This window comes from Ranitomeya variabilis, chromosome 5, assembly GCF_051348905.1.
Source record: "Ranitomeya variabilis isolate aRanVar5 chromosome 5, aRanVar5.hap1, whole genome shotgun sequence".
In the NCBI taxonomy this organism is placed as follows: Eukaryota; Metazoa; Chordata; class Amphibia; order Anura; family Dendrobatidae; genus Ranitomeya; species Ranitomeya variabilis.
Window position 1 is genome coordinate 57,315,626 of NC_135236.1, and position 12,429 is coordinate 57,328,054.

Sequence of the window (12,429 nt, forward strand, 5' to 3'; positions counted from 1 at the left end):
ATACAGTGTCTAAAAAAAGCATAGGAATGATATAAGTAGTGTAATATTTTATGATTTGGAAAAGCTTAAATACCCAGAAAGAGGTGGAAATTGGTGGAGAAAATTGCTATTGAGAGATACGTATTGGATTCGGGTGTGGAAAATAGCTGGAAACGTGTTAGTGTTTGTACCGTGTGTTGCGTTGGAATTTGAATGAATTTGGAGTAAAGATGTCCTCCTGATCGTTCTTCATGAAGGGAGTGGATGTGCCCTGAGCTTTTCGTGGCAGCATCAACTGTACAGAATATCTCGTTGAACCTCTTGTGAGATCTGGTTAGTGTGCACCAGGCGGTGCTCGTGCTGACTGTCACTGGATGGGCCGTCTCACGGTAGGAAATGTTTATGAATTTTTCTGTCGTTACTCAGGAAGGAAGCATGGAAACTACTAAAAAGCCCAGCTGCCCGGCCAGTAACTCCACTAGAAATGGGACCAGCGATGCCGAACCTTTACCTGATAGTGCTGCCGGTCTTTGGGGTCTTTATCACCCCAGGTAAGCAGAGCTCGTAGTAATACATCCTGGGCTTGGTACTAATGGCTGCCCATCATAAAAGACTACTAATACTGAAACACAGCAATAGCGTATCGTGATACATCATAGATACAAGTGGTGAATTCTGAAATCTAGGACCACCACTGAGAGATGAAACCCTTTCGGTAGATAATCCGAGACTAAATTCTGGGAATGGATTTGGGTTTGAATTCTGCAGGGGGAGTGAGGACACTGTGGTTAGGACTAATTTTACACTACTAGTATACAAAACCAATAATACCACCATATAGTGACTCAGTGCCTGCTAAAATAGTGCCACATTCGGTGCCACCAATAGTTCCACCCTCAAAATAAAAGTGCCGCACACATACTGCCCTTAAAATAATAACATCACACTTATTGCATTCTTCTTAAAGTATGTAGTGCTGCATGTAGTGCTGAAAAAAAAATACAAACCCAGGTTGCCCAAGACAGAGTAACAATCCAAAAATTGTATCACGCATAAAGCGCACTACAAAATAAGAGTGCCACACACAATGGTGCAGAACGAGAGCTGCATTCAAGGCCTTCCAAATAAGTGTCCCCACATAATTGCTCCCATAATAATAGCGCCATGCTAAGTGCCTCCAAAATAATAATACTATAATAGAATGCCAAGATATGGCCAAAAACAATTTCCCCAAAATAAAGACACACATAAAGTCCTCTACAAAATAATACTACCACCCATAGTGCAATAAACTAGTCATAGCCATACTAAAGGCCTCCAAAACATTAATGCCGCACTCAGTGCCGGTGAAATAATAGTGCCACTATAAATGTGATTAAAAATTGTACTGCACTCAGGGCTTCCAAAATATTAGTGCTGCGATTATTGCACCAAAATAATAATGCCCCAAAATAGTACCGTACTCAAAGCTCCTGAAATAATAGTGCCACACACATAATCCTTCCCATAATGACACTGCTTCTCTAAATGCCTAGAAAATAATAATGGCGCATTCATTGCCAACCACATATTAGCACCGTAACTTTAAGCTTGTGGGCCACAATGCAAAATCTCCGCCAGGGCCCCCCAACTATTATTTATGTATCTTCTGTATACACTTCTCATATGAGCCAAAAATACTGCCCCTGCTCCCGCCACTGCAACCCATGTACCCACATTCAGTATCATCCCAAGAAATAGTGCCACACTCAGTCTCACCAAAATATTAGGGTTGCATTCAGTGTCATCAAAGAAATAGTGCCGCACTCAGTGCCCCCAATATATTATTGCCACACAATAGAACAACCCCAAATTATAGAGCAACATTCGGTGCCCACAAAATATTCTTGGCAATACGTCCATTTAACTCTGTTACTCTGATTATATGTCCGAGCTGCTCTACCTCTGCAGGCTGGTGCACATTGTTGCAGTCTCAAATGGATCTTTGTGGTCCCCTACATGTCCTAAGGGATCCTTAGTGGCCCCCCCCTAGAGATATGGACCACCACAGGTGGAGTATCATTAGTGAGGGTGAATGTTGATGTTTCCTCGAAGTCAATCCCATCCTTCCACTTCTCGCACTATGCATCAAGTGCGGGGCCATAGGAAGTATGGTGCAACTCTTTTGACTTGTGGGCCATGTGGTCACCTAGGGTTGGAAACGTGCCGTAACATTGATGCCATGTCTATCTCCAAAATTGTTATGGATCTTACTAGTTGATGTCTCTTCTACGACTTCAGGACAAGCTGTGGAGCCGTGTGAGCTGAGAACTCTTAGTTCTGAGATGTTCGTCCCACTAGGAGAATGGATTGTCCTCAACTGCACCTTCACCTGTCCTAATAAACCCAACTGGGAAACCAGGTTACAGAAGAGAAATCATCAGTCGGAGCTAAACTGGACATCGGTTGAAGTTCTTGTTGATGACTGGGAGAAATCGAATCTGGTTTGTTTACAGTCATTAGTTGACGGAAGCGAAAAATATGACGTGACGGTGGTCATGGCTTATGGTAAGAGGCTCCAGTGGTCAAAGTTCATGAAAAGTCCAAATATTATGGCTATTTACATTTTGAAATTCTCCAAACCTATATAAACTGTTGGTTTATGATATGATGGTGGTTTATGATGTGATGGCGGGCTCTAATGTGATGGTGGTTTATGATACGATGGCGGTTTATGATTAAGGATGAGTGAATTTGTTCGGAAAACGATGGCCAAACATAAATTTGGCACGAATATGGCACATTCGGATTCATGATCGGAAACACGAGCAACATTTTATAAAATCGGTAAAAATCTGTAACATTTGGTAAAAGTGCGGGAAAATATTTGCGTTGCCACAAAAGTATTTTCAGCACTTTAGCAACGATAATGGTGGTATATCATGAGCGTTTGGCATGTGTTTGATGAGGGGAGGGGTTTGCAGAGCTCAAAGGCATGGCTTTCTTGTAAACAGTATTTTTTTTTCCTAACTTTATGTGTGCACATTGCGGCTAGCCAATCAGGGCACAGGAAACACCCACAATGTCCTGACACAACAGCTTGTGTCATTGGTAGTGTTGAGCATTCCGATACCGCAAGTATCGGGTATCGGCCGATACTTGCGGGTATCGGAATTCCGATACCGAGATCCGATACTTTTGTGGTATCGGGTATCGGTATCGAAACAACATTAATGTGTAAAATACAACATTAATGTGTAAAATAAAGAATTAAAATAAAAATATTGCTATACTCACCTCTCCGACGCAGCCTGGACCTCACCGAGGGAACCGGCAGCGTTGTTTGCTTAAAATGCGCGCGTTTCCTGCCTCCCGCGACGTCACGGCTTCTGATTGGTCGCGTGCCGCCCATGTGGCCGCGACGCGACCAATCACAGCAAGCCGTGATGTAATTTTGAGGTCGTGGAAGCCTAATTCTAGGCATTCAGGATTTTAAAATTACATTCCGGCTTGTGATTGGTCGCGTCGCGGTCACATGGGCGACGCGACCAATCACAAGCCGTGACGTCACGGGAGGCAGGACACGCGCGCATTTTAAAATTACGTCACGGCTTGTGATTGGTTGCGTGCCGCCCATGTGGCCGCGACGCGACAAATCACAGCAAGCCGTGACGTAATTTCAGGTCCTGAATGCAGAAATAGGCATTCAGGACCTGAAATTACGTCACGGCTTGCTGTGATTGGTCGTGTCGCGGCCACATGGGCGGCACGCGACCAATCAGAAGCCGTGACGTCACGGAAGGAAGGAAACGCGCGCATTTTAAGCACAGAACGCTGCCGGTTCCCTCGGTGAGGTCCAGGCTGCGTCGGAGAGGTGAGTATAGCAATATTTTTTATTTTAATTCTTTATTTTACACATTAATATGGTTCCCAGGGCCTGAAGGAGAGTTTCCTCTCCTTCAGACCCTGGGAACAGTCAGGAATACCGTCCGATACATGAGTCCCATTGACTTGTATTGGTATCGGGTATCGGTATCGGATTAGATCCGATACTTTGCCGGTATCGGCCGATACTTTCCGATACCGATACTTTCAAGTATCGGATGGTATCGCTCAACACTAGTCATTGGCTGTTGAAATCACTTGTCTCTCTTCATATAAATGGTGCCATTTTGACACTGTAACAGCGCAGAGAGGCTGCTCCTGGTGCTGACACTGTTAACATCAAGATTTTAGCTAGATAGTTAGGCGGTTGTATATCAGTCAGATAGTGTAGCTAGCTAGTGTCTAGTGTGGCTGTTAAATTTACCTTCCAGCAGGTTTTTTTTGGCCACAGACAAAACCAGCAGGGCACATGTCCTACAAGTGTGTTGTGCACTGCTTCTTGCTTCTATTGTGCTCCATGCATGAGTATAGCATTCTAATTAATAATTTTTTACTAGCTAAATGTGAAACAGCCTGCTGTATCCCACCTTGTCATTTAGTGCTGTGGTGATATGAAACTGCAGACCTAAAGTACATTTTAAAAAAAAATTATATTTTTTTCTGTTGCTAAATGTGAAACAGCCCGTCATATCCCACATTGTCATTTTGTGACGGTGATATGAACCTGTCTGTAGACCTAATGCACATTGCAAAAATCCAATTTTTTTCTGTTGCTGAATGTAATATAGCCCGCTGTATCCCATATTGTCATTTTGTGACGGTGATATGAGCCTGTCTGCAGACCAAACTCGCATTACAAAAATACAATTTTTTTCTGTTGCTGAATGTGATATAGCCCACCGTATCCCATATTTTGATTTTGTGGCGGTGATATGAAGCTGAATGCAGACCTCAGGCACATTAAAATATTTATTTTTTTCTGTTGATAAACGTGATACAGCCTGCTATATCCAATGTTTTATTTAGTGGCGTTGAAATTGTTCTGTGTGCAGAGCTGTTGCACATTAAAATTAAGTAATTTTTTTTTTACAAACGTGATACAGCAGCTATGTTCACTAGTGATGAGCGAATATACTCGGTACTCGAGATTTCCCGAGCACACTCGTGGTGTGGGGGTTGCCTGGTTGCTAGGTAATCCCCACTTGTACTTATGCTGGCTAACAGAGGTAAATCAATCAGCTGCGGCACTGAAAACTAAATCTCCGAGCACTAACAAATACTGGGAGGACACCCGAGCGTGCTTGGGAAATCTCGAGTACCGAGTAGATTCGCTCATCACTAATTTTCACATAGCATAGCATTTTCTATTCTTACCCAAATTTTCCAAAAATGTGGTAAAAATGCAATTTGGACAATTTTGGCAAAAAAACAGATGGGGGTAGCTCATTGTGTGAATACAATCTTATAGTTATAGCTCAGGGCCCAACAAACGAATCCAGAGAGCTATCCTGAAAGCATGTCAGAATTGTGGGTTCATTTTTCACATTCAGCTTTTCAACCTAAACGTGGCACAATGACATGACAGCTTCAGACATATCAGGAAGCTAACAGATTTACTCCCATGTTCAAATAAAATTAATCTTTATTGAAACAAATATACATACTTTGAAAATGGTTGATCCCAATCTTGATTGAGAAGGTCCCTTCGAATGCTTTATCGAGAAACTATAACAATATATGAAGCCTATTTAAGTGTTTCGACTTTAAATGTGACCTCAAGGGTCACTGGAACGCATATATTTTAAGCCCAAGTCATTTTTATTTTTATCTGTTTCAGCCCTGCCCAGCAATGTGATAATAGACTTGGATCAGGATATGGAGGAGGGAAAATCCCACCACGTCATCTGCACGGTCTATGATGTGGCTCCTGTGAAGATTCTCCAAATCCAATTGCTCAGAGACAACACGGTCATCCAAAATAAAAGGTTCAAAGAATATGGTCAAAAGGGCATACAGACGGTGAACAACACATTTGATGTCACAGCATGTCGCTTGGACAATCTTCAGAACTTCTCCTGCCGAGCCACCTTAGATGCGGCAACAAACATCTCTATCAGTTCTTCCAGTGTGACTGTAAGGACATATGGTAGGTTCCACCACAATCAGAAATAAGGCTGGTTTCCCAACAAGTTTTGCTGCCTGTCCATGACTCCATCTGAATCACAGAACAGAAATTAGACGATCTTCCAACAGAGCTTTTGACTTCTGTCAAACTTTATTGTTGGACACTACACTGAAAAGAAGGAAACCATTGGAAAAGATGTCAAAATGTCCAAATTTTCATACTTTGGACTCCATCTCACTCTTAGAGGTCAATCTCTGCTCCTCAATGACATATCTGAATCCCATTTTTCAAGTATTCAGGCTGGAGTCTTTGATAGTCATTAACTGGCAGCCAAACGTGATGTGAACCTACCTCGGTGTCTGACTCCTCAAGGATCCTTGGCAATGAAGAAAACTTCAATTCTGCAGCTTAATGCAAAATGTTTTACTTTAGTCCCTTTGTCCCTTGGTCAACTCTCTTGACCAAGGGGAACATTCAAACTTTATGCAAACATTCGGTAGAAGCCATGGATGTACATACAATAACGCAAAGCACATGGCTTCTATTAGGCCCAAAGAACAAAACAATCCACCAAGTTTGAGAACTTAGATTAGACACTAAAAACGTATTAGTCAGTATATGCTTTAAATTTTATACTTTTGTTATAGGAAAGATATGTATCTTGGTACCGTGTTAGCCAGTAGATAAAAAAATATTTAGAATTGAGAGTCCTCAGTGGTCGATACCATCTTTTCAGTTAACCATTAAAAGGTATCAACCACTGAGGACTCTCAATTCTAAATACTTTTGTTATGTAATCCTTAGGTCCTCCAGATGTTCCTGTTGTCACCATTACTCCTCGACCAAATATCCAAGAAGGAGATTTCTTTAACATAACCTGCAAATCAGATGGGTCTCCTAAGCCCGAGTACGACTGGATCATCCCTACTGGTGCTGATGTGACCTACACTCAGAAGAAGTCACTAGTATCCGTTGCGAGGGCTGGTCAAGTTCACAATGGAGTCTACACTTGTGAGGCCAAGAATGTACATGGACTGGTCAATGGTTCCATGAGTCTACAGATTACAACAAAAGGTATCTGCTTTTATCAATCTGTCTGGATTACCATGGCCACATGGCCAAAACGAACTGACAAACTCAAGTGATGAAGGATTTCAGAATATAATATTTATTGAACATTTACAAATCCAACTTCTTCCTCAGTACACAACCATATGAGCACAGATATGTCCTCAGTAAGAAGTTATGGAGCGCCCCCACACCGCCGCAGGGCCTAGGGGTACCCGGAGCCGGGCCTCTGGGTCTCAGTCCTGGGGTTGTCACGGTGGCTAGACCCGGTCCGTGGCCCTGTCTGTCAGTGGGGGACGTCCGGTAGAATAAGTGATGATGATGATGCAGTAACGGTGGTGTAGCGGTGCAGTTGTGGGGGTGCAGGTCGCGGTAAATAACGAGGACACCAGGTTGCAGTCTCTTTACCTCTTTACTGGAGATCTCTCAGTCCGCAGTCCAGAATACGGTTCACCAGGCTGCGCAAGTCCGGTCGGTCCGATGGCACTTCCAGAGTTCTCCTCACAGGTGGAAATCAGTGCCCTCCTTCTTAGCGCTATGTGTTGTAGTCCTTCCCTGCTGTGCTCACGGAAAGTACCCCACAACTGTTGTGTCTGTTTCTTAAGTTCCCTCACAACTCGATTCACTGATGTTCTTCTCGTATTCCATCCCTCCCTGTTATTCAGGTTGGAACGGCACCCGTTTGTCAGGTAGGCCTGGAGTTCTTCCGGGACCCTAGAGACGCCCCTCTCCCGCAATTGCCCCCCAAGACTTCATAGGTGATATGTGGTAGACAGCCCGCCTTAAACTGACTGCCCTGCCGCTGTTTGGAGTATGGCTTGAAGCTGTATGCTATTCCACTCCCTCGGCGTTCCGGCCACCGGTAATGCGCCTCAGTAGGATGTTGCTCCGGTCCTACAGCATGACCCCTACTGGTATTCTCCTTTTTGCTTGATCTCGTTTCTCACTCAGCACAATCTATCTCGCTTCTAGTCCTTTCTTGGGCACCGCCGCTATGCTGAGCAGGCACGGTCCCGTTACGTTCTTTCTAATGCCAAGCCTCTGTCAGGATCCCACCCCTGACAGAGACCCTACTGTCTCTTCCTCCACAACACCCTCTGCCACAAGGTGTTGCTTCGTTCAATCCAGTCAGCTTTCTCCTCTAACTTCCTGCCTGACCCCCAGTTTTCCCACTATGGTGGGGAGTGGCCTAATGAATAGAACCCTTAGCTCCCCCCGGAGGCCCTGCTGTGAAACATATTGGTGTCTGTGATACCTGGTCAGATGAACTCCTTCAGTGCCATCGAACGCACCATGGCTCCCCATAGTGGCGGATCCACAGTACTGCAACGACCAGGACTCTGGGGCGCTGCAGTTAGATAACTTCGACACACATTGACTTTGTAGCCGTTCATTAAATATTAGATCCTGAACACCGTCATTGCTTGAGTTCCTCCGCGTGTGTCCGCCAGCAGCACAAGGAACCCTCCTCCATATCCGCGCAGCATCACCTTAGAGGTGGCTTTTCAAGTCTTGGGTAATTCTGCAGTATTTGTAGGATCTGGTTTTTAGAGTTGCTGGATGCCTCCAATGTAGAAACCTCCCCCAGTGATCTGCCTGTCATGTCATACAGAAATCAGCGAGGGTCATTGTCCTCTCCTCTACAGGATCAGCAATATATAGATCTATAGACACCGAATACTTTCCTCTCCCTCACAAATGGCACACACTCCTAAAACAGTAATCACAGAGATTTTTCCATTCTTTTCCTAGTTATACAACTTCCCAAGAACAGGCAATGTGGTGCCCGCCAACCACTGTATTGTCTTCCACTTCTCTACAGTAAATTAAGCAATGTGCCTCCTACCTCAGAATTGCCCTTTTATTTTCTCAGTGGTTCCATTAGCGCTTTCCTTTTCCCATTGATCACAGTAGGTTTTTTCTTCCTTCTTTCAATTTCCCGAATCCCCAGTGGTCACAGCAGTACTCTTCTTGTTTTTCTCAGTGGTCATACCAGTACTCCTCTTCATTTCCCCAGTGGTCACAGCAGTGCTCTGCTTCCTTTCCCCAGCACTCACAGCAGTACTCCTTTGTCTTTCCCCACTGGCCACATCAGTACTCATCTCTCTTTCCCCAGTGGTCACAGCAGTGCTCCTCTTCCTCCCCCCAGTTGTCACAGCAGTGCTCCTCTTCCTTTCCCCAGTGGTCACAGCAGTGCTCCTCTTCCTCCCCCCAGTGGTCACAGCAGTGCTCCTCTTCCTTTCCCCAGGGGTCACAGTAGTGCTCTTTTTCTTTTCCCCATGTGTCACAGCATTGCTCTTCTTCCTTTCCCCAGTGGTCACAGCAGTACTCCTCTTCTTTTCCCCAGTGATTACAGCAGTGCTCCTCTTCTTTTCCCTATGGGTCATGGCAGCACTCCTCTTCCATTCTCCAGGGGTCACAGAAGAGCTCTGCTTCCTTTCCTCAGTGGTCACAGCAGTGCTCCTTTCTCTTTCCCCAGTGGTCACAGCAGTGCTCCTCTTCATCCCGCCCAGTGGTCACAGCAGTACTCCTCTCTCTTTCCCCAGTGGTCAAAGCAGTGCTTCTCTTCCTCCTCCCAGTGGTCACAGTACTACTCCTCTCCCTTTCCCCAGTGGTCACAGCAGTGCTCCTCTTCCTTTTCCCTGTGGTCAAAGCAGTACTCTTCTCCCTTTCCCCAGCACTCACAACAGTACTCCTCTCCCTTTCCCCAGTGGTTACAGCAGTACTCCTTTTCTTTTAACCAGGGGTCACAGCACTGCTCCTCTTCTTTTTCTTAGTGGTCATAGCAGCACTCCCCTTCCTTTCCCTAGTGGTCACAGCAGTATTCCTTTGTCTTTCCCCAGTGGTCACAGCAGTACTACTCTTCCTTTCCCCAGTGGTCACAGCAGTACTCCTCTTCCTTTCCCCAGTGGTCACAGCAGTGCTCCTCTCTCTTTCCCCAGTGTTCACAGCAGTGCTCCTCTTCCTTTCCCCTGTGGTCACAGCAGTACTCCTCTTAATTTCCCCAGTGGTCACAGCAGTGCTCCTCTTCCTTTCCCCAGTGGTCACAGCAGTACTCCTCTTCCTTTCCCCAGTGGTCACAGCAGTACTCCTCTTCCTTTCCCCAGTGGTCACAGCAGTACTCCTCTCCCTTTCCCCAGTGGTCACAGCAGTGCTCCTCTTCCTTTTCCCTGTGGTCAAAGCAGTACTCTTCTCCCTTTCCCCAGCACTCACAACAGTACTCCTCTCCCTTTCCCCAGTGGTTACAGCAGTACTCCTTTTCTTTTAACCAGGGGTCACAGCACTGCTCCTCTTCTTTTTCTTAGTGGTCATAGCAGCACTCCTCTTCCTTTCCCTAGTGGTCACAGCAGTATTCCTTTGTCTTTCCCCAGTGGTCACAGCAGTACTACTCTTCCTTTCCCCAGTGGTCACAGCAGTGCTCCTCTTCCTTTCCCCAGTGGTCACAGCAGTGCTCCTCTTCCTTTCCCCAGTGGTCACCACAGTACTCCTCTCTCTTTCCTCAGTGGTCACAGCAGTACTCCTCTTCCTTTCCCCAGTGGTCACAGCAGTGCTCCTCTCTCTTTCCCCAGTGTTCACAGCAGTGCTCCTCTTCCTTTCCCCAGTGGTCACAGCAGTACTCCTCTTCCTTTCCCCAGTGGTCACAGCAGTGCTCCTCTTCCTTTCCCCAGTGGTCACAGCAGTACTCCTCTTCCTTTCCCCAGTGGTCACAGCAGTACTCCTCTTCCTTTCCCCAGTGGTCACAGCAGTACTCCTCTTCCTTTCCCCAGTGGTCACAGCAGTACTCCTCTTCCTTTCCCCAGTGGTCACAGCAGTGCTCCTTTCTCTTTCCCCAGTGGTCACAGCAGTGCTCCTCTCTCTTTCCCCAGTGGTCACATCAGTGCTCCTCTTGCTTTCCCCAGTGGTCACAGCAGTGCTCCTCTTCCTTTCCGCAGTGGTCACAGCAGTGCTCCGCTTCCTTTCCCCAGTGGTCACAGCAGTGCTCCGCTTCCTTTCCCCAGTGGTCATAGCAGTGCTCCTTTTCATTTACCCAGGGGTCACAGCGCTGCTCTTCTTCTTTCCCCCAAGGGTCACAGAACTGTTCTTCTTCCTTGCCCCAGTAGTCACAGCAGTGCTCCTCTTCCATTTCATATTACCTATTGAAGCATCTTTTACTTTACCCTTGAGCACAAGACCATTTTTCCATATTTTTTCCAGTGATAACAGTGCTGTTAATTTCCCCCTCTTTATCACAATGAGGGTCCCCCGTTGTCTGGTCATGTCTTTGTTTTCCACTCTTTTCTCAATAGTCACAGAAGTGTTCTCCCTTTTCTCCCAATAGTCACAGCAGAGCAATCATTATTGATTATTACCATTTCTGTGCTTTTTTTCCACATTTGATGCCTAATTTTTATATTTATGTCTATATTTTGTGTTTTGCAGGGCGACCCCACAGGCACGTAGGAGTCATAATATCCTCAGTGCTCGTCTTCCTCATCACTCCTTTCATCTTATGGAAGACAATAATCCGGCGGTCAGCCTCAAGAGATTCAGAATAGCAGTTTATGCTTTGGACAGCCTGGAAAGTGGGACTATAACTAAAGGGGTAAATCCCAATATCTCACAGGTGAGAGTTTGTTACATATGCACCCAGGATGGACAATACTTTGGGGCAAATTTTTTATTGTATTTGTTTTTTTTTTCCCAATTGAATTTTTTTGCACGAATGAACCACAGTCTCTCTTTGCGGTGAATTTATATAAGCCAGAACATTTTTGTGCAATTTTTGCGACATTTTATGAAATGTGTCCTAAAAAGTAACAAAAAAGGATAAAGAAAAAAATCATAGACGATTTAGGTCCTTGTGCAAAATTTATGAACACGTGCGCCATTTTTAAGAATTACACAGAATAAAGAGCAACAAATACCACAAGAAAAAAAGGAAAGTGACTTGGGGAAAAAAGCAAATGATAAATCGGAAGGCACTTGTACCCTAAGGACTTTAGCAGTCTAAAGTTGCCCCCTTTTTTTAATGACATTTTTTTTTTGTTGCAAAAATACGCCAACTTGAAAATTCCTCCCGAAGCACTACTCTAGGGATGGTGAGGAGGAATGGAGTGAGACGCGCCCTCCAAAAAATGTGACATTTGATAACAGTCACATTTCATGAATCCATCTAAAACATCTGAAAAAGAAAAATTGTTGAGGAAGAATAAAGAAAAAAAAACCTTAAAGAAAACTTAAAAAGTGGCGCAAAATGGATAGAGAATAAGGTGCAAATAAAAAAGCCACTAAAATGGGGAAGATTAATCCAGAAAAGTGGAGAAAAGCAATGATAAATGGGGGCCTAAATCTTTCCCCCACCTGGATTGGTACAATGTATCCGCCTGGGTTGCCGACTTCTCAGCTCACAGAGG

General features: G+C 45.0%; 1 protein-coding gene across 1 annotated transcript; it reads left to right on the top strand.

Annotated features, from left to right (window-relative positions):
• Nucleotides 1-406: 406 nt before the first annotated feature.
• LOC143774450 (intercellular adhesion molecule 2-like) lies at nucleotides 407-12,220 on the top strand. The gene is made up of 5 exons (XM_077262058.1): nucleotides 407-530; nucleotides 2,260-2,526; nucleotides 5,681-5,989; nucleotides 6,773-7,042; nucleotides 11,456-12,220. Exons 1-5 carry the CDS (start codon nucleotides 464-466, stop codon nucleotides 11,569-11,571), a joined length of 1,029 nt encoding a protein of 342 aa, XP_077118173.1. The 5' UTR covers nucleotides 407-463; the 3' UTR covers nucleotides 11,572-12,220.
• Nucleotides 12,221-12,429: the final 209 nt, after the last annotated feature.